Source organism: Tursiops truncatus, chromosome 3, assembly GCF_011762595.2.
Source record: "Tursiops truncatus isolate mTurTru1 chromosome 3, mTurTru1.mat.Y, whole genome shotgun sequence".
NCBI lineage: Eukaryota > Metazoa > Chordata > Mammalia > Artiodactyla > Delphinidae > Tursiops > Tursiops truncatus.
Window position 1 is genome coordinate 76,293,569 of NC_047036.1, and position 23,627 is coordinate 76,317,195.

Consider the following 23,627-nt stretch of genomic DNA (forward strand, 5'->3'; position numbering starts at 1 on the left):
GCAAAGTTTCCATGTTTCATCTGGTAAGAAATTGCAAATTTCTCAGAATTCCCCTGGGGAAAGCCTGTGACCAGAGAATCTCTGAAATAAAATACGTAAATCCCTGCCCCCCAGAAAAGATTCCAAAAGATGCAGTTACAAGTGTGCTTCTCAGGAGCATTCATTCCACTTCATACTCTGGCTTCTGTATCTTCCGGCTTCAAGACACTGTCCCCTCAGCTGGGGCAGAGAGGTTCATAGGCGCACTTGGGCTCGGCGCACCTGAGGCTCTGGGTGTTGAGGGGCTGCGGCTTGGCAGCCGGGGGAGACACGCTCATCTGAGGTGATATCTGGCACATCGTCGGACATCCAGGTCACTGCGGATGCTCTGGGCTGGGCCAGGCTGGTGCCCCAAGGTCTGCTGGCCTGGCAGTCTTTCTGTTCACAGCTTTGGTGTCTGCGGGGGGGGCTCCTCTTCACCGCTGCCACCGCTGCCACCATCACCACCATCACCGCCATCACCACCGCCTTCTTCATTCTCCGCCATGTGCGCATGAACGTGGAGTGAGTCCTCCATGCTGCTTCCACTCACCAGCTGATAGTGGCTTGGTTTGGCTTCACTGTCCACTTGGATCTCCATATTGTTGTATTCCCTGTCCTGTGGGTTGTGGGAACTGATTATGGAACCGGCCAGAGCACGAGTACTTGCGTTGTCACTAATTGCACCAAGACTGGCTGTGTCTTTGGGGAAAATTTCCTTTAGGACATCGGCTCGGACTTCTAACCTGCTGTATTTTCCCTTGCCACTGGAAAGAATGCCACCAGTCTGTGCGCCCCCTGAGAGGGCTGCAAAGCTGTCTGTTTTGCTCTATGGACCTTGCGTAACACTGAGTCCATCTGCAGGGCTTCCACTGGTGCTCAACATGCGAGTTAGACCTTCAATGCTACTTTCCCCAATGCTGGGATTCTTGAGGCCTCTAGTTTCTTGAGAAACTAGAATCTTGAGAATAAAGTATTATCAAATGTAAAGCATGTAACATTTCACCTGTCATTTAAGAGGATTTACCTTGAGTTTTCGAAGGAGAATAGTCACTTTCCTCAAAACTTTAAAATGAGTTCTACCCGAATAAATGTTAGAGGGCAACAAAATTATGCTCTCCTAAACTTGATACATTTTAAAAATCACGTCAAGCATGGTTAAAGTTAAATATTTGAAATATTTACAAGCAAATAAGTAACCATAGTCATTGATCAACAAATTAGAGGCAAACTTCATGTGCTTTTTATCATCTTCAAGGCTTTTATGAGTACATGAATCTAACCACACCTGCCTTATTTTCACCTGAAGATAACTCATTATTTTGTGAGTTCATAAGGCTATTATTAATATATTTTATATCTGCATAGCATGTTTCTGTTTACAAAGGATTTTCACTCATAGATGACCTCGCTCAAGCCTCACCATTCTGGGAAAACAGATTATATTTACATTAAAAGCATTGGATGAAGTTAACAAATAGACCAAATACACAGAGTTAAATCAGGCTGATTAAGACTATAGGATTTAAATATTCTGAAAGCCTTGCAAACCCAAGACTATGTGCACTTTATCACCAAGATCACTGAAAAGCCTTTACGAAGTAATATTTATATGGAACATGTTCACCATCCAATGTTCTCTAGGATAAACTATGAGCTGTTAACATGGACAAACACAGAAGGAGCATACAGGCAGAGAATAAAAGATGTGATAAATGTACATAACTTAAGAAAAAATTTTAGTCTTTTATCAGCTACAGCCCAGATACTTAGGAGTGCATTTTCTTATTTCAGTTCAAGATAATAATAAGGTAGATTTTGTTGTTGTTGTTGTTTTTGTTTTTGTTTCTTGCGGTACGTGGGCCTCTCACTGTTGTGGTCTACTCCCGTTGCGGAGCACAGGCTCCGGACGCGCAGGCCCAGCGGCCATGGCTCATGGGCCCAGCCGCTCCGCGGCATGTGGGATCCTCCCGGACCGGGGCACGAACCCGTGTCCCCTGCATCGGCAGGCGGACTGTCAACCGCTGCGCCACCAGGGAAGCCCAGTAGATTTTAATTTATATAAAATCTACCTAAGAACACTCTGAGGTAGGTAATATTATCATGCCCATTTTATTCATGGGGAAATTATGAAACAGATTAAAACATGTCACTTGAAATCACATACCTAATAAGTAGCCAAGGTGAGATTCAAACCCAGGCAGTCTGGCTCCCTACAAATTGCCTCACCCACTCCACTGCCTTGAGAAGTTATCTGTTACTGTGAACGGGAACTTGAAGCTGTATGAAGGAAAGGGGAGGGCAGGGGCTTATATTATGATCAGGTGGTACCCATAGGCATGATTTGAGGGAAAAACAAGTAAGACACCCTTTAAAATACTCACTTCACTGGCTTTCCATCATTAGAGTTTCCTTCTTAGGATCTGTTATCAAAAATCTCCTATCTTATGAAGGTATTCAGGAATATGTACAATCACTATCCAATACCTTAGTTTTTAACCAATATCTTGGAGATAACAATGACTCTTACGGCACCTACATGAAAGAAAATAAAATTCCACGTTCAGGGTCATGCCTAAACCGGAACCCTCCAAGAGGAAAAAGCAACCAAAAGAGCCCGCTCCACGTTTGGGCCTCGGATCAGGGCAGGAGGTGAATGGCATGGAAAGGAACTTTCTGAACACATAAAATAGCACCCAGAGAAACTGAGACCTAGCCATGAGGGTGGTCATTGATCAAATGAGGCCAGATGGATGGAAGGGAAAAGGCAAGACTTCTAAGGCTTTCAAATTGGGGGCAGAGACCTTGGCAATAAGAAACTGTTGGAAAGCTTTCAGAGACGGTTCGAAATAGAAAGGCAGGTTGGTTCATTTGTCAGCAGCAGAAGTATGAGGTGGAGTCTGGCCAGAGCTTCGAGACCTTGAATCTCAAGATTGAGAGATGGCAGGCAATCAAAATACAGGGAGTGGCACCAAGAGTGTCCTTATTCACAGCACACCCTAGAATAATACAGTCCAGGGATTCGGAATGATCAACGGCAGAGAAGTTCTTGCTTATGACATTTCCAGGACACAGCGGCCTCACAGAATCTCAAGTTTTATCACAGACACAACTTGACTGGAGATGACAATTTCGATATACAACACCTGCTTTCCTGTTACCACTACCCACAGGAGCTCAGAGGGGATGTGAAAATAAAAATTCACTCTTCTAAAAGAGATATTTCATATCTATTTCTAAAAGAATAAAAAGAGAGAGACTATTGTGACAGAAGACAAGAGAAAATAGAAAGCAGGAGATATTTGGCAATGGTGGAGAGCAAAGGAAATGGAGCTCCCTGGGCAGCATGCTTTTAGAAAGGGGTTCTGTTGGTGACCTGCACTTTTCTAGGAGGAAAGAGAGAATTAAAGGATGCACATAAAATCAGAGAAGGAAAGGAGGGAGGAGAAAGGGTTTCAGAAGCAGTACCAATTTGACAGGCAGAACTATAAAAGGTATAGGTTTGAATCCAGATGCCCTGTTAAAAGAGCACAGGGGCTGTCTGAAATAAACAACATGGTGAAGAGTAGGCAAAAAATGCCTAAGCTAAGAGGTAAATCATAATTCCTAGACCCAGATTTCAATGGTAGCATTATAGCTCTTGGTGCAAAGACTACTTTATACCTATAGAAACTAGAGTGATATATGAGTTAATTCCCAAAGGAGAATTAAAGATCTGGGAAGATGAGTATGCCAGCTAGGAGACCGCATTCTAAAAATGTTCATTTGTTTTCTTTAGATGTGATCCCTCACCTTTTTGAAATTGCTACCTTGGGCCAAATAGGAGACCACTGAGGTACTCAGGGTGCTTGTTCATTCCTGAATATTTTCATCATTATCAAGAGTAAGTGTCAAATTTTGAAGTGCCTGATAAAACATACATCTTGGAAACCTAAATATATTTTGCATTGAGATCCCTAAGTCTGTGCTAAATAAACACAGAGAGATACAGCTTATTCTAGATGAAAACGAAAGTAACTCATATCTATTCCTTTTATTAGAAGATAAGAGAGACTGGGAAATTTGAGTTAAATTTTTATAATACATTAGCCCTCTTTTACATAGTCTTAAGAGTTTTTCTTACTTAGTTCTTCTTAAACTATATTTCAACAATGACAATAATAATAACAGCAGTTATCATTTCATTGTTTATACTGTGCCATTACAGATAAGGAAACGGAAGCATCACTGTCTCAAGCAATTTCCCCAAGAATACACAGAGCTGGAAAGTGGCAGAGCTGAAGTTTGCACACGGATCTGTCTGAAGTTCACATCCTTAACCACCTAAGCTCAGTGCTGCCAGCTGGGACTACAATAAGGGACAACTCATGGTTCAGTCCTCAAGGAGTCCAATGACGAGTGAAGAGAGAGGGGAAAAAGAACAGATATAATCCATAAGAGTATGAAGGAGTTCTGTAAGAAACATAGACTTAGCACTAATAGTCTGAGTATGAACTGTGAAGGCGGGTATGTCTGCACTGGACCACAGAATGAGGAGCCAGGTGGAGAAGGGTTGGGAAGAGCTGGGGGCGGAAAGTATCCCGCCAGGAGAGCCAGTTACCTGCTGATTGAATTCAGTCTAAACATAAATGAAATGAATCACTGGATGGCATCACCAATGAGGAAGATTCTACTTTTAATGGTCACTTTTTCAAAACAGCCCAACGCCCCCATTATTCTTAAGATATGTTCGGTTTTATTAAGCTTCCTTTTTATTCTGTTCAATTTTTTTAATTAAGAGTAAAACCAGAGGAACTTCAATAACGACCCTCAGATTGATGCTACTTTATTGATTACTGGCTTTGGGTTTGGGCAGTCCAGCTAACTGGGTGTCTGACCACTGTATATTTCAAAGCAGTTTTCTAAATTTCACTAGTAAGAAAATTATTAATTCAAATCCAAAGCTTCGCTTCAAATATATTGCTTTTCTTTCTCCCCCTCCTTATCTCCAGGGCTATGGTTTGTTACTGAGGAAATTAAACTGAGCAGGAACAAGTTGTTTTTCAATGACCACTTTTAAGATTTAGTACTTTGCAATATCAATAAGATTAGATCTACACAAATTAACTTAGCAATTTAGAAGTATCTAACAAAACATAAAAGGTGTATAACCTAAAACAGAGCAGTCTAACTACTCAGTGTTTACCTGATAGAAATGCCCACACAGGTGGGCACAATGAGGCACGCACAGGGAGGTTCAATGCAGTGTACCTACTGGTAAGGGCAAAAGCTGGATGCAACATAAATGATCACCTACCAGGCAATAGTTAAATAGGGATTCTGGATAGCATTTAGAAACAACGAGGTAAATCTTTATGGACTAACACAGTAAGATCTCTAAGACACGTTAATGAAAACAATCAAGTTGTGGAATATGTACAGTATAGACACTAATTATGTAGAAACATCACACACTCACACCCACTCATGTATGTATTTATGTAGCGACCTCTTTCTCGATCTATATGTAATGTACATTTATACATACACATGCATACATATATACATATATATATTTAATGCATAGTGACTGGGGTTGAGGGAAGTATTCAAGCGACTTTGTCCCCATTTATTTACTTAATTGCTATAAAAACAATATCTATGTTACTTGTAGAGTTAGAAATAAAATAGAAAGTTTTAAAATTTTTTAAATAAATTAAAAACTAAATATACTTTCAATTTATCATAAATTAATCTACTGCATTCCATTTTTAACCAACTTATTAAAGTTAAATAGCCTGTAATTCTTAGAGATTTTCCCCCTCTTGAAAAAAAACAGATCAGACTTTTGCATTTTGCAGACTTGTATGTCCCAGGCTCGTGTCCTGATAGAAATTCAGTTTTATGGGTGTCCAAGCATGGTTGGGAACTCAGGGAGCAGCACATGCTCTCTTCCTTTACTCAGCACCACAAAATGGGTGTTTAATAAATATAAAAGAACAAAGGAATGAACCAACCAATAGATAAATGACAACATCGGTAAATATTATACTCATGTTTCCTAGCATTGGTCAGGATTGAAAACCCGGCAATTTTCAGAGAGGAATTACAGAATATTCAAGGAAAAACTAAAATCTCTTTTATTCTAAGCTACACTGTTATATTGATCTTGTTAATGATGCTAAGTATTGATCTCCAGAAGCAAATTAAGACTCATGTCATAGACTTTCATCCCTCTCCAGCCCTGGACATTAAGTCATTAATTTTCCTGTCAGGTTTTTTTTTTTTAATCCAAGTAGTACTTAATTATCATAAAATGACTTTTTAGGGATAGCTTCTAAACCCTCGTTAGCCATTAAGTATAAATAATTTTTTTAATTCAACCACTGTTTCAATTTAATTATTTTGGTTTAAAAAAAACTATTGCGCCCTTCATTGGACTTACTGTATACCTTTTGCTACTCAAAGTATGGTTCTAGGACTAGCAACATCAGCTTATCATGAAAGTTCTTTAGCAGCAGACAATCTCAGATATCACCCAAGACCTACTGAATCAAAATCTGTTTTTAATAAGATTCTTCAGTGGTTCATATACACATTAAAGTTGGAGAAGCACTGCCATATACTACTCTTTTGTTATTATTGAAATTAACTTTTTAAATTATAGAGATAACACATGTATATGTTTTTTAAAGTATTAAAGGACCCTACAACCAAAAGCAAAGACAATACAAGAAAACTACAGACCAATATCTCTCATGAACATAGCCACAAAAGTCCTTAACAAAAATATTAGAAACAGAATTAAAGAACGTATTTTTAAAAAGAATTATACACCATGACTGCTATGGTCTAAATGTTTACCCGCCTCAAAATTCACATGTTGGAATCCTAATGCCCAATGTGATGCTGGTAGGAGGTGGGACCTTTGGGTGCTTAGGTCATGAGGGTGGAGCCCTCGTGAATGGGATTATTGTTCTCGTAAAAGAGATCCCACAGAGCTCCCTAGCTCCTTCACCATGTTAAGATACAATGCGAAGTCTGCAACCAGAAAGAGGGCCCTCACCTGACTATGGCACCCCAATGTCAAACTTCCAGCCTCCAGAACCGTGAGAAAAAAATTTCTACCGTTGATAAGCTTCCCAGTGTGTGATATTTCATATGGCAGCCTGAACAAACTAAGACAACAGCCAAGGTATACAAAGTTGGTTCAGCATTCAAAAATCGATTAATATAATCCTTCATATCAACAGAACTTTTTAAAATCACATGATCATATCAATAGACACAGAAAAAGCATTTGACAAAATCCAACAATATTCCTGATAAAAATCCTCAGTAAACCAGAAAGAGAGGGGAAGTTTCTCAACTTGATTATAAAAAACCTATAAAAACTTACAGCTAATATCCTACTTAATGGTGAGAAACTCAAAGTTTTCCCACTAAGATGAGGTACAAGGCAAGGATGCTCCCTCTTACCACTCCTTTTCAACAGCATGCTGCAAGTCCTTATTAATGCAGTGAGACAAGGAGATAAAAGTTATGCAGACTGGGAAGGAAGAAATAAAACTATCTTTGTTTTGCAAATGACATGATTATCTATGCAGAAAAAGCCAAAAGAATCAATTTTTTTTTTAATTCCTGGAACTAATAAGCAATTACAGCAAGGTTGCAGGATACAAGATTAATATACAAATGTCAACTGCGTTCCTATTTACTAATGATGAATAAGTGTAATTTGCAATTAAAAACACAGTACCATTTATATTAACACCCTCCAAAATAAAATACTAAGGTATAAATCTCACAAAATAGGTGTAAGATCTATATGAGGAAAACTACAAGACTCTGATGAATAAAATCAAAGAAGAACTAAATAAATGGAGAAATACTCCATGTTCATGGATAGGAAGACTCAATATTATCAAAATGTCAGTTCTTCCCAACTTCAGCTATAAATTCAATGCAGTCCCAATCACAATCCCAGCAAGTTATTTTGTGGATATTAACAAACTGATTCTGAAGTTTATATGAAGAGGCAAAAGACCTGGGAATAGCCAACACAATATTGAAGGAAAAGAACAAAGTTGGAAGACTGATGCTACTCAACTTCAAGACTTACTATAAAGCTACAGTAATCAATATAGTGTGATGTTGGTGAAAGGATAGACAAATAGATCAATGGAACAGAATAGAGAACCCAGAAATAGAACCATATATATACAGTCAACTGATCTTTGACAAAGGAGCAAAGGCAATATAATGGACTGTTGGGAAAATTAATAGTCTTGTTCAGGCTTCAGAGGCAACGATAGGCCTTTAACTAAACTAAGACCCTGAAAGAAGCTACATACTGAACTGCTGGACTATGTGCAGGTCAGCAGAAATGGTGCTAGAAAGTCAAATCTGGCCAGTTCCCGGGATCAATGAACACCTCGAGACTTATGACTAAAGTATCAAAGCATTTATGATAATAGCCAGAGCTGCATATTTGCACGTAAGCTGATGATTATGAGCTCACAGCTTGGTGTTAAAAACAGGACTCCTCTAGGCGACACTCTGAAGTCTCACCTGTGGGGTGGACACACTGTCCAGGACCTTCCAATTGGGATTCCAGATTGCTGTTGCAGGGACTTCCCAGCATTGTTTGGATCTGGATGTAGGTGTTTCCCCAATTGGTGATGTATGTACATTTATTTCTCTGTCTGTATATACATATTACTTGTCCTTATATTGTAACTTACTACTTATATAATAAATTTCCTTATTTCTTGCTCATTAAAGTGTGGAGTGGTTATTTTGCTGGTGAATACTCTGAACCTGAAGCTGAAAGTAAGTCTTTCAGCAAAACATGGACAAAGATAGTCTTTTCAACAAACGATGCTGGAACAACTGGACATCCACATGCAAAAAAAAATTAATCTAGACACAGAATTTACATCCTTCATAAAAATTAACTCAAAATGGATTATAGACCTAAATGTAAAATGCAAAACTCTAAAACTCCTGGAAGATAACAAAGGAAAAACCTGGATAACCTTGGGTATGGTGATGACTTTTTAGGTAAAATACCAAAGATACAATTCATGAAAGAAATAATTGATAAGCCGGCTTTCATTAAAATTTAAAACTTCTGCTCTTTAAAAAACAATGTCAAGACAATAAGAAGACAAGCCACAGACTGGGAGAAAATATTTGCAAAAAAGACATCTGATAAAGACTATTATCCAAAATATACAAAGAACTCTTAAAACTCAACAATAAAGCACACAATATTTTTAAATGGGCCAAAGACCTTAACAGACTCCTCACCAAAGAAGATATACAGATGGAAAATAAGCAAATAAAGGAAATGCAAATTAAAACAACAATCAGATACCAGATACATCTATTAGAATGACCAAAATCTGGAACACTGACAATACCAAGTTCTGGCAAGGATGCAGAGTAACAGAAATTTTCATCCATTGCTGGTGGGAATGCAAAAACAATACAGCCACTTTGGAAGACAGTTCGGCAGTTTCTTACAAAACCAAACACTCCTACCATATGATCCAACAATCATGATCCTTGATACTTACCCAAAGAGGTGAAAACTTAAGTCCACACATAAACTTGTACACAGATGTTTACAGCAGCTTTATTCATAACAGCCAGAACACTGAAGCAACCAAGGTGCCCTTCAGTAGATGAACTGATAAATAAACTGTGGCACATCCAGACAATGGATGGGTAGAGGCTGGAAGACAATGGAATGTTATTTCAGTAAAATATTATTTAGTGATAAAATTATATGAGCTATCAAGCCATGAAAAGACATGAAGGAACTTTAAATGCGTGCTATTAACTGAAAGAAGTCAATCTGAAAAGGCTACAAACTGTATGATTCCAACTATTTGATATTCCAGAAAAGGCAAAACTATGGAGATAGTAAGTGGTTGCCAGGGGTTGGGAGAGATGAATACGTGGAGCACAGAGGATTTTTAGGGCCATGAAAATACTCTGTATATTATAATGGTGGATGTATGTCATTATGCATATGTCCAAATCCATAGAACGTACACCACCAAGCATGAACCCTACCATAAACTATGGACTTTGAGAGATTATGATGTGTCAGTATAGGTTTGTCAAACTTAACAAATGTAACCACGCTGGTGGGGGATGTTGACGATGGAGGAGGCTATGCATAGGTGGGGTAGGGAATACAGGTATGCCCCGCTTTTCCAAAGTCCACTTTATGGCTTTTATGAGAGACCTACATTAGTACATGTTTTCATTAACTGAAAGAAACCCAAAGAGGACTTTTGCTTTTACCAAAAAAGGCAAAAAGCAAAATTAGCACTCAGCCTTTGTTCTGCAGTGAGGTGTTACAAAGGCAGCTCGCACCCTGAGCAGCGAAAGTGGCACCTCCAAGCTCCTTCCCTGGGAACTACTCAGCATCTCAACATCAAGCCATCATAGCTTTGAACTGTGTCTGTACTTTATCTTGATTTATTTTGTGCATCCATCCAAAAAGATGTGTCTTAAGGTAATTGCTTCTTTGCTTTAGGACACTTCAGTTTAGAAAGGGTTTTATGGGAACACTCTACTTCCAGATAGTGGGGGAAACCTGATATGGAAAATCTCTGTACCTTCCACTCAAATTTGCTGTGAACTTAAAACTGTTCTTAAAAAAAAAAGTACAAAAGGGCATAAAATGAAAATGAAGAGTGTTTCTCCCCACCACCTACTCCAGTTTCAATGCCCAGAAACTGTGAATACAAAGTTTCTTTATTACTGTTTTTTCCTAATTTTTCAGATAGTTGGTTGAAGATATTGCTATTTTGTGTTCTAGCACCTGGACTTAGGATGAAAAATCTGATTCATATTTCTAACATTGCTTTGTAGGTAACCCATTTGTTTTCACTGGAAACTTTTCAGATTTTCTCTTATCCTTGGAGGGATGGGATTTCCCCTAGAAAGTATCCAAATTATTTTCTCCTAGAACTTTTTTTTTTCACTTATCTTACTTGACATACTTACCAGACTTTTCAATATTAAGAAATAACCTTTCTTAAGCCTGAAGAAATTTTCTTCTACTATGTCTTTGATTATTTCCTGTGTTTCACTGCCCCCTTCCTCTGCTTTGGAATCCTGAGCTAATATTCAGTTAGCATCAATTCTGACTGGATAGCCTCCATTTGATCAGTCTATGCCTATCAGTGGTTAAATATCTTGAATGGTACCTCCAACTAGATTTATTCCTTGGGTCCTTAAAGACTTTCACTCTCATATTTTCCAGTTCTGTGGTATGTTTCTGTAATGGACTGAACTGTGGCCCCCAAAAGATATGTCCATCTCAAACCTCAGAATATAACCTTATTTGGCAAAAGGGTCTTTGAAGATGTAATTAAAGTAAGGATCTCTAGATGGGACCAACCTGGATTAGGGTGAGCCCTAAATCCAACAGCAAATCCTTAGAAGAGGAGAGAAATAGATACACTGGCATACAAGAGAAGGCCATGTGAAGATGGAGAGACAGAGATTGAAATGATGGATCTACAAGTCAGGGAACACCGAGGACTGCCAGCAGTCACCAGAAGCTAAGAGAGAAACATGGAACAGATTCTCCCTCAGAGCCTCCAGAAGAAACCAGCCCTGCTGATACCTTGATTTTGTACTTCTGGCCTCCAGAACTGTGAGAATATAATCCTGTTATTTTAGCACCATGTTTGTGGTAATTTGTTAAGGCAGTCCTAAGAAATTAACAGTTTCCTTCACTTTATCTTCCAGATTCTTACTTTATTTTCAACTACAAGCATCTCATGATTTAGCCAACTCAAACTTTATTACAATTTATTATTATATATTTAACTTCCCAGATTATTTTAATTTTGATTGCTTATTTTCTCATATCATGTTTATATTAATTTATGGATGCAAAAAAGTTAGAATCTTCCTGAAGATATTAATTTAAAAACTTTAATTTCTATTTTGTTCATTTTTTGGTCTAGAATCATCTCTCCTGGTTCATCTTTCATTTTGCTGGGTCTTCTCAAGTATCTGGTATATTTTACATCCATTTATGTTTATGAATCACAGACTACACTTGTTGGTATAAATAGGCTTACATTTCTTCTATGGTTTTATAAGTCCGTTTTCCCAGCTTGTTTCCCCTTTGTGTGCGTGCATGTCTGACACGTGCATGTATGTTAGGGCAAAGGGAAGCTGACACATGTACTGAGGCTGCTAACTTCAACTAGAAGTCTGTATCAACTACTTCACATTACATTCTTTTAATTTCTCTAATAAAATAAATTCCTGCAGAATAGGGATTTGTTTTTATTTACTTTTCCTATAGAAATTATTATAAATGAACATTTTAAAATTAATTGTATAAATTAATTGGTGGGTTAGTAAGTAAATGAGTGAGTGAAAGAAATCCAGCAAAATAAGTTAAAAGCTAACCTGCTCAAGTGAAGGCAAAACTCAATGCTTTCACTATTTGAAAAGAAAAGTGGCAGAAGTGAATTGTGACTTAATATACATGTAAGTAAAAAGCATTAATCTTCAGTTTTCAATTAATATGCCATTTTAATGAAAAATTCATTTCACTGGATCAGATAGCTCACAATGTCTTTTCTATTGCAGAATATTCAATATTTATCATTTTAGAACTTGTATCTTCAGGACACATTTTATTAGATTTTTGCAAATGCATGGATTACTAACTATACAGACAGATGTGCATCCGTTTGTACTTTGAAAATGATTACTACCTATGCAGAGAGATGTGCATCAGTTTTTACTTTGAAAATGTACTTTGAAAATGTATTATGCAAATTCACCATCCAAGTTTCGTGCCTGAAAATCAGTCCCTCGGCAGGTTAAATGGAATGATCTGTGAGGGCTCTGATCTGAGTGCCTTGAATTAATAATTGGATATTTTCCAAATTGAAAAACATTTTTAAAAGTGACTCAAAGTCAATTTCTTCCATTCCTTTATGACTTATAACCCTAAAGCCAGAAGTGGAAAGAGGGAAAGGATCAGCTTCGTTGACTGGAGACATTCAAGCTGGTCTTAGAGGATATGAGGGTATTCACCAGATATGAGAGAAAAGAAAGGGCACTCCAGGCAGAGGAAGCAAAGAAACCCTCAAATAACTAGGATTAAAACATCTTCACCATGATAAATGGCATCTATGAAAAACCCACAGCCAGCATCATACTTAATGGTGAAAGTCTGCATACTTTCCCCTAAGACTAGGAACAAGCAAGAATGTCTTCTTCACTTCTATTCAACATTGCACTGGAGATTCTTTCCAGAACAATTAACAAGAAAATAAAAAGCATCCAGATTGGAAAGGAAGAAGTAAAACAATCTCAATTTGCAGATGACATGATCTTAAACATACAAAATCCAGAGGAACTCACTACAAAACTATTAGGAATAATAAGTTTAGCAAGGTTCCAGGATATAAAATTAATACATAAAAAAATCAATTGTATATAGAGTAGCAATGAGCAAACTGAAAATGAACTTAATAAAACAATTCCATTTACAATAGCATCAAAAAGAATTTTAAAACTTAGGAATAAAATTACAAAATAAGTGCAAAATTATATTCTGAAAACTATACAACATTCTCAAAAGAAATTAAGAAGACCTGAATAAATGAAAAGATATTATTCATGGATCAGAAGGCTTAATATTGTTAAAATGGCAACTCTCCCCAAATTTCTCTATAGATTCAATACCATTTCTATCAGAATCCCAGTTAGCATCTTTGCAACATTTGATAAGATAATCCTAAAATTAATATGGAAATCCAAAGAAATCAGAATATCCAAAACAATTTTGAAAAAGAAGAAACTTGTGGGACTCACACTTCCTAATTTCAAAACTTTTCTACAAAGACACAGTAATCAAGACAGTGTGATACTATTATGAGGGTAGAAATAAAGATGAATGGAATAGAGTTGAGAGTCCAGAAATAAACCCTCACAATTATGGTCAGTTAATTTTTGAAAAGGGTACCAAGAAAATTTAAAAGGGAAAAAATAGTCTATTCAGTAAGTGGTGCTGGGACAACTAGATATCCACATACAAAAGAATGAAATTTTACCCCTACCTCACAAAATTATACAAAAATTAAGTTGAAGTGTATCAAATTCCTAAATGCAAGAGGTAAACCATAAAACTCCTAGAAGAAAACATAGGTGTAAATCTTCATGATCTCATATTAGGAACAGTTTCTTAGATAGAACATTAAAAGCATAAGCAACAAAAGAAAAAATAATTTGTACTTCATCAAATTTTAAATCATTTTGTGTTTCAAAAGATACCATCGAGAAAGTGGAAAGATAACCCATAGAACAGGAAAAACATTCACAAATCATATGGAACTTGTGTCTAGAATACATTAAAAAACTCTTACAACTCAATAATAAAAACTAAATAATAAAAAGACAAGTGTGCCAATTAAAAATAGGTAAAGAATCTGAACAGACATTTCTCTAAAGAAGATATACAAATGGCCAATAAGCACATGAAAAGATGCTCAACATCATATCCAACAGGGAAATGCAAATCAAAGCCACAAGTAAATACCATTTCACACCACCAAGATTGCTATAATCAAGAAGACAGATGATACCAAGTGTTGGCAATGATGTGAGAAATTGGAATCCATATATTACCGGTGGGAATGCAAAATAGTGCATCAACTTTGGATAACAGTCAGGGAACTCCTTGAAAGTTTAAACACAGAGTTACCATATGACCCAGCAATTCCACTTCTAGTTATATACCCAAGAGAAATGAAAACATAAGTACAAATAAACACAAATGTTCACAGAATCATTATTCATAAGAGCCAAAAAGTGAAAAACCCATTCATTAATAAATCAATAAATAAAATGTGGTATATCCATATATGGGAATATTACTTGGCAATAAAAATAAGGTACTGATACATGCTAAAACATGAACCTTGAAAGTGTTATGCTAAGTGAAAGAAACTAGAAACAAAACACTACATATTGTATCATTCCATTTGTACAAAATGTTCAGAACAGGAAAATCTATACTGACGGAATGTGGATTAGTGGTTGCCTAGGACTCAGGAGATTAGAAGGAAATGGAGACTTAGCGGTAAGGGATATGGAATTTATTTGTGTGTGTGGGGGTGATGAAAATATTCCCAAATTGTGATGACAGCTGGACAACTCTACGAGTATACTAAAACCATTGAATTATACATTTAAAATGGGTGAATTTTATCGTATATGCATTATATCTCAATGAAGCTGTTTTAAGAAAAAAAAAAACTTTAAAGAATCCCTAACCACTCAGAGTCATGGAATTTCAGAGATAAAAGGACATTTACAGCCTTTATTTTATAGATTTTTTTTAAAAGACAACTGGAGAGTTTTGTATTAGATCACAGAACTTGAAGAGTATCTACACCAGCCGCATAGCACACAGAGATCAGCTAGGTGGTTTGTAACCACCTAGAGGGGTGGGATAGGGAGCGTGGGAGGGAGGGAGGGAGACGCAAGAGGGAAGAGATATGGGAACATATGTATATGTATAACTGATTCACTTTGTTATAAAGCAGAAACTAACACACCATTGTAAAGCAATTATACTCCAATTAAAGATGTTAAAAAAATTGAATTATTTCATGTATTAAATGTTGATATATATATGATTTCAGAAATCGGTTTATCAATATTACTTTTACCATAACTCATGAGCTTGATTGCCCCACAAGGACATCCCACTAATTCTCATGTATAATATGACCAAAGTGGAATTTTTTATTTTCCCCATTGTCTTCCAATATTCCCAACTTTAGCTAATAGCGTCAGCATTTTCCAAGTTACTAAGTCAAAATATTGACGGGAAAATTTTTTACTCCTTTCTTTCTCCCTTTTCCCCTTCCCAGGTCAATCAGCCATCAAACCCCAGCCATATTATTCAGAAATCCATTCTCACTGTGATCTTCTCATTGTAGTCTATTGTCTCTGAACTACCGGTAGCCTGCCAAGAAATATCGCCATGTGCCAGGCCCCTCCTTCCCTCCCTCTGTCTCCTTCTCACCTACATCCTTCCTACTGTCATCAGTTACTGTCCTTAAAGATAACTCTTCTACTCAAAAGCCTTCAGAGAATCCCCATAATTCACAGAATGAAGTCCAGATTCCTCAGCACAGCCTTCAACCCCTTCCATTGTCTGGTCTAAATTTACTCTTTAAGGCTCCACCTAAAAAATGGATCATTTGACATTTCCAAACATACCTAAGACTCATCAATCTTTAACTATGTTTTAACTCATGTTAGGCCACCTCACTGCCAACCCTGGAGTGTTCCCACCCCCGTCCTAATTATCTTTCAAGTCCCTGTTTAAACATTACTCCCTCTAGGAACCTCTTTTTAATATCATCTCTACTCCAAAGTCTCAGTCAAAATTAATGCTATCTTTCTTAATAATTCTATTTCATTTTACCTCTCTTATCCATTTTATACATACTTACTCATACTATTGATACAGTCAAAAAAATAGGCATTTCCCCTGCTAAATTACAACCTCCCATTTTTTTTATTACACACAGCTCTTAGCATATAAATGCTGCACAAATGTTTATTGAATTGTGGCATCACCACATTTAACTTAAAAGATAAAAAGTATTATACTGACAGGTAGTATATAATATTATACAACATAAAATTGACTCTGACAAAAAAAAAGTGTACTTTTTACCTTTCTTGCCAGATACAATGCCTAGTGTAGTAAAAGTTATAAGGAAGTAAACATATTTAATAGAAATTCTTAAGGTTATATTACGGTTAATAAAACAAACAATAAAATTTGTTTCATCTCTTTCTTTTTTTTATTACAGCACACACATATACAAAAAGATGGAGCCATCTTTGTTCTATTTTTAGATCCTCATATAATCAGAATGAAGTCTATAAGGAGTACACAAGGGTGAGGGAGTAGCTTGAGGGGGTAAAAGAAAACCAGTATGATGCTGTTTCTATTTAAAGGTCCTAACCATGACCCTCAGCTCTGATCAGCAGTATGACTTAGAAGCTCGACTCTGGCTGCTCAATTTCCCTCAGTGACTTGCAACTTCTGTGTACTGAGGGCTATTTTCTAGTCCTGCCACAGACCCTATATATGTGAGTTTAAATTCTTCTATTTTTGCCACTTTGATGCTGCAAAATACTAAGGATTTTTCCAAAGAATAAAATCAGGTCAGAAAAAAATAGCTGTGCTAAGCTAATTTCTCCCTTTGCCAAAAGAGCTCAAGACAATATATTCACAGTGGATGAAAATAAGAGAGCATAAAATATCAAACAGGAACATCCTGTCCTGTAAATGCTTGACTCTCCAACGTAAATAAATTCAGTTTATACCAGTTTGGAGAGAGGAAGGACTAACTGCCATTAGTTTGAGGCCACTTGGAGAATCAAAATCCTCTGTTATATCAAATGATATTATAAAGTATTACCATATAAAAAGTGAAAAAACTCTTTGTGTTACTTTTCTCATTAAGAAATCAAGTTTATGAATTTCTGAGATATCACTGGCATTAATTCCATAAATTTCCTTTGAATCAATGACCACTTCAATTATCTCTACTAATAACTTGCCACCAGAGAAAAATTAACTCTCCAAGGAAGTAATTTACATTAGATTATCTATTGTACATTTCACAGCAGAGTTTTCTTTGAATTACATGGAGTTCATTGGCTTGGGATTACCTTTAGAGTTTTTGTCAGAGAAATAATATGTTATTCATCTATTTGTCCACTTTCCAAATAACATATAACATAAACATATAACAATAACATATAATAACAAACTGCATTGTTATATAGTAATTTTCTCATGTGTAATAATTTTTAATCTTCACATGGAAAACCCACATCACTTTCTTATTAAAAATAAATCTAAATACCTATCCTTATCTGTTATAAATTTCTCTCAAGGCAAAGCAAATAGCTAGAATATCTGCTAATAAAAAAACAGATTTTCTTGGGTACATAATTAATTCTCTCAACAAAACGCATTAATTTTTGGGGGGGGGGTATTTCAGAACATTTAAAACTAAAGAAAATAAAAATGATAAAATAGAGTGAAAATAATGAGCTAACATTGGTAAAATTTTACTTCATATATTACTTCTAAGGGAGATAATTATCACACAATAATTTATGTCTAGTAAATTACAATAAATTTTAATAAAATACCTGAAACTCTCCAATAAAGTTCTTTCAAGTTTTAAAAGCATAACTTAATTCAATGAGTAATGTGATTTATCTGTTATCTCTAAGAGAAAAGGTTTATAATAATACAGACTAAAGATGAAAGCTGATCTCTCCCAAGAGAAGATAACTGTCCCCTGTTCTCAAAGCAAACAGACTAAACAACTAATTCCTATAATCAAATAACTCATTCACATTACATGCAAAGGGACATCACACATATCTTTTAATACAAAGTTCGAACCCCTATGGCATAAAACTAATTATCAACAGTTCATCCCTCTAGGTTGCAGAAAACAGACTGGATGCATGTGTAAAATACTGGAACTACAACCTGAGAACCACCTGTAATATAAAATTGATGATTCTTGTAAAGCCACCAAACGTGATGCTTGCTAGTGTTCGCTAGCAAAATAATTTTCAAGTAGTCAGCTTTCCAGACATTCATTCTCTCTCTGCCTCTCTTTTGAAAAAAATACTTGGAAAACAAAAAATAAATTCAGTATAAACAATCAAAAATAAATGTACCCAGACACGGGAAATGACAACTTCTCTACATGTTATTTCTATGTCCTTCTAACGGATATTCCTTTTCTGATTCCACAGTCACCTGAGTGAATTTTCACTGATACGTTGACAGTTTACACTAATTAGACTACCATGGACCACTTCACTACGCAGAGTTTTCCCAAGACAGTTGGTGGATTGGTCAGAGGTTGGACAGGAAGTGCCTAAAGCAAAGCCTGGTTTGTAGCAGCTGCTCAATGCACAATGATTCATCATCCCTCATTAGCAAAACAAGCAGAGGACAGTTAGGGGAAGGGAAATAAAAGGGTTTTGTGAGTAAAGAGGATTTCTTCCTGTTTCTTGAATTCCCATCTACTCAATACATCTCATACCCTCACACATGCCCCATCTCCCTGAGCTGTGGCCTCCAGAAGCTCTTTGCCCAGTCCAAGGGTAGCCCTAGGTCCTTTCCTTATCCTGCCTCATTTCTTTTTTTCTCCCCCAAAATAAAGCTCCACTAATGTGTTAAGGGGTAAAACACTGGAGGTTTGCATCCACTCACCCTACTCTTTATAACCTCACCTTTCCAAGGCCTCTGACTCAGACACAGGTACAGGTTAGCATAGACAATATACAAGCCCTCCAAAGGAATATCTTCTAAATTAATCAGAATTCAAAACAAGTCCTTTCCTTCTAAACATCTTTATTCCTACTAGAGAGGACTTCCATAAGACGAAAACAAACCAAATAAAATTATATGACTGATGCTTCTGACACGTGCTATGGTCTGCCAACCTTCATTCTTCGTCTCAGGCAGCTGCTTAAACAGAGCGGTGGTAGCTATACCTTTGCTTGTAATCAGTGCTTGCTTTGCAGCATCCCTGGATTCACTTTGATGAACCACTTAAGGTCAAGTTTGGCCCATTAGGTAATTCTCATCCAACAGATCAAGGGGATGAATGTAATGTCTGTGGTAAGACCAAAAGTGTCACAGTAGGGACCATGGATCTGTGGTCTTTTTATTAACCACACTTCTGAATGGCCCCTGTAGAAGCTTCTGATTTTCCCAATAAAAATGTGGAAAATCCACTTATACCCTTCCTATCCTATGTTATTAGAAGTTCCATCACTGAATGAATTGTGATAATTAACTGGACTAATACATAAATAATAGTAGATTAAGACAATCTGCATTAACTTCAGAGATGACATGGACTTTCATTTTTAAAAAGACTTCACTATCAACCCTACAATTTTCAAAAATGAGTAATGATGCTCACCATGCAAGAATAAGATGGTTGGAATATGGTTGCACCAATTCTTATGCTGTCATTTAAAAAGATATAATGTATTAAGAGTGCCTCCCTTTTTAATGCAATCTCATCCCTCCAATAGGGATATATAGGAATATTATTCAAATATATTTCTGTCCTTGTTAGGCATAACTGATAACAAGAAAGAGAAACCTACACATACCAGTTTAAGAAAATTTACTGAAGGGACACTGTAGATATTATGGAAGGAAAGGTGACATCAAGCCAAACCTGAGAAATGGAAAATTTGATGTCTTTGGAATGATGATGCCTTACCCTGTACTTTTCACCATGCAAAATAGCTTCCTCTGATTATTCAGGGATTATGGCCTCCCCTCCCCTTCACCACTTAGATCTGGTTGTCAGTGACTCCATTTCCACAAGAGCAAATATATTTGGCTCAAATCATCAGCTGTGAATGAGCTTCCTCTGACTCTATGAAAAAAAGACATGTCTGGAGGAACCAACATGACAGCTTAGGCCTGACCCACCAGCAGGAGCTATGGGCCATTCCCAGGAGTGTTGGTGAGTAGGGTATAATTCAATGTAATTTGATTCTGCAAACATACGAGTACTTCCTATGTTCTAGGAAGGTGATGAAATGTAAATAACCTTAAAAACAGAAAATTCAAGGTAGCTGCAAAGAAGGTGGACTATAGAAATGAAGAATACATATTAAATAGCTATTGACAGAGGCTACATTTAGACAGGAGTTTCTTTTTCAGATCTTAAGGATTAGAGCTTCCCTTGGACTATAATTTGGATTGCTTCATGCTTCTCCATAATGCTATACAACAATCAGATCTGAGCATCTGACTTAGTTCTCCCCATCCATTCTACTTTTTAAAGAAATAGCTATAAGATTTTCCAAATACCTCAGCTCAAGCATGTCTAATTTCCTAATACTTCCTTTGCCCATAACCATAATCACACTCATACGTATTATAATCATTTCCATCTTGGGGCTTTTATCCCTTCTTTCCTTCTGCTTAGAATTTCCACCCCCTTTGCTTCTCCAAATTATAGTTAAACTTCAAGACTCATCTTTAAGTCTCACCTCCTCCACGAGACCCTCCCTGATCAATCCAATTAACTGATATCTTAGTTCTCATTTGTTAAATATCGTGTAAATGGAAATACAGAAAAATGAATAGATCTGAGAATTATGCGAGGTAACATTAATGATGAATATTTGTAACAGACTAACTTCCTACCCTTTCCATCTTCCTTCCTAAGAGAATAGCAATTTGGGGAGTGGAGGACAGCAATGTTCTCATATAGAAAACAATAACCATCTTCTCTGGTAGAGAGAGGATACTATGAAAAATACAATTCTGGGCAAGGAGATATAAGTTGATTGAGCAGTTCATCAAAAATGGAGTAAAATCATGTTGCCTTAGTTTTTGCTCTCCCTTTTTTTCTGCCTAGAATATGGATGTGATGTTGGAGGTGGAGCAGCTACCTTGTAACCACAAGAAGACCACAAAGAAAAGGGCCAAAAATTCAGGACATAGACTCTGAAATCCTTGAGCTGGCAAAACCACCTACCTCCACATAAAATGTTTTAAATGTTTAAGCCACTGTTATATTTGGGGTGGGGGGGAAGAGGGGACAGTTTCTGTTATATGGAGAAAGCCCTTCTTAATTATATCCCTGTTGGAATAGAGTAGGCCTAAGTCAGCACAAACTACCCGGATCTTTCCCTAAGTTAGTGGAGCTATTTGAATGTTCTTTCTATTTATTTATTTTCAGAGTTATTTTATTAGAGAGTTGAGAAAGGGCAACTCGGATGCTAGTTAATTTCTCCACCATCAGACTTGCGCTTAAACAGGGTTTCTACCTCAGAATTCAAAGTCAAAGCTCAGGAGTGGTCTTATATACCCTTCCAGGAATATCAGCTATCACAAAGAAAAATGGAAAGCAAGGCTTCAAGTCCAAGGCAACGGAACAGAGTCTTTGGCTCATAATAAAAATTAAAATTGCCTTAGATTTCATTTATTTCTCTTATTCTTCAACCAGTTCCCTCACTGGTGATTTTTCAAGGACAACTGAAGGATTCTTTGAAAAATCTTTGAGGCAAGTGACAGGGATAATCCCCTGTTTGTTTGCAGCCAAGGCCTCTCTTTGAGTCCAACCTGGCAGCACCTTCAGGGCAATTTAGTCCCGACTGCATCCAATCAACAACGACCATCTCTAACAGCCCAAATTTTAACTTTTATATATATGCTCACAATATTTATTTGTAAATAAAGGAGGTCATACACTGAGAATTCCTCAACACCTTGACTAATATTAGCCTGTTTGTACTTTTAATATCTAAAGATCAGAAAACAAAACAAAACAAACAAACAAAAAGACCCACAGGGCTTCCCTGGTTGCGCAGTGGTTGAGAGTCCGCCCGCCGATGCAGGGGACACGAGTTCGTGCCCCCGTCCAGGAAGATCCCACATGCCGCAGAGCGGCTGAGCCCGTGAGCCATGGCCGCTGAGCCTGCGCATCCGGAACCTGTGCTCCGCAACGGGAGAGGCCACAACAGTGAGAGGCCCGTGTACCAAAAAAATAAAATAAAATAATAAATAAATAAATAAAAACCCACAAACAAAAACCTTTATACAACCTGAAGGAATAAAATAAAATTCAATACTTTCTTGACGTCTTTGAAATTTAATATTTCAAATAAATTTCAAATTAATGTATTTAATTTAATAGATTAATATATTAATTTAATGTAATTAATACATTTTTCAATTTGATAAGACAAGAGTTTACCTTCTTTGATTTAAATGGAAACAAATCACCAATAAATTAACCCTCTGATCTCTGGCATTTGTTGTAAACATTTTTTTTCACATTACTCTAAGGGAGCCTATGACAGAGATTCCTTTTCCAATTAAAATTATATATACTAAATGTTATCTAAATAAAAGAGCTGTGACTTTGTCAATACCCTTGTGTCAATGTCCTTCCTATTGATAGATGTCTCTGTAAGGTTGTGCCGGTACAACTGGAGATACTACTAGGTTGCCAGGAATTCTTGCTATGATATGTCTATAGGAAGTCTGGGCTTTGGTCCAAGAAACTAGAGCTGGGAAAGTCACTCCCTCCCTTTCCAGAAAATTCCTAAGAAACGACCCCCATCCTGTTGGCTGTGCTTTTTCCACAGCTACTCATAATGATAATATTTTCTTGGCATTATTCCTGATATACTGTGTTCTACTGGCACTTCTCCAGCTCAGAGGAGAGTAAGGCTCCCAATCCTGACAGGTACCTGCTGGTATGGCCCCACAAAAATGTCTACAAGAGTTTCTCCTAAAGCATTTAGAGGAAAATCCACCAGATGTCAAAATCCCACCAACATCACGGCACCCTCAAAAGCAGCCACTTACAAGAGACATAGGTCACACACACTGGGGAGTGAGATGGCAAATTATACTTTCTAATTATAAATACACTGTCATACCAAAGTGAGGAATTGCAGAGTTGTATTAAGCTGATGGATAATCTAGCAGCAAACAAACATATACTTATTGTCTTTTCAATCTAAGCTGTATA

General features: G+C 36.8%; 1 protein-coding gene across 14 annotated transcripts in view; it reads right to left on the reverse strand.

The window, feature by feature from the left end:
- Positions 1–23,627, reverse strand: part of MCTP1 (multiple C2 and transmembrane domain containing 1) — a 534,125-nt gene that overhangs the window by 439,227 nt on the left and 71,271 nt on the right. Inside the window, exon 1 of one of the 14 annotated variants that reach the window (XM_073802311.1) lies at positions 9,579–9,623. The exons of the other annotated variants lie outside the window; for them this stretch is intronic. Within the exon in view, the coding sequence (XP_073658412.1) occupies positions 9,579–9,608 (30 nt within the window). The 5' untranslated portion in view covers positions 9,609–9,623. Of the gene's footprint in view, positions 1–9,578; positions 9,624–23,627 lie in introns of those variants that run through there. 14 annotated transcript variants of the gene reach the window in all.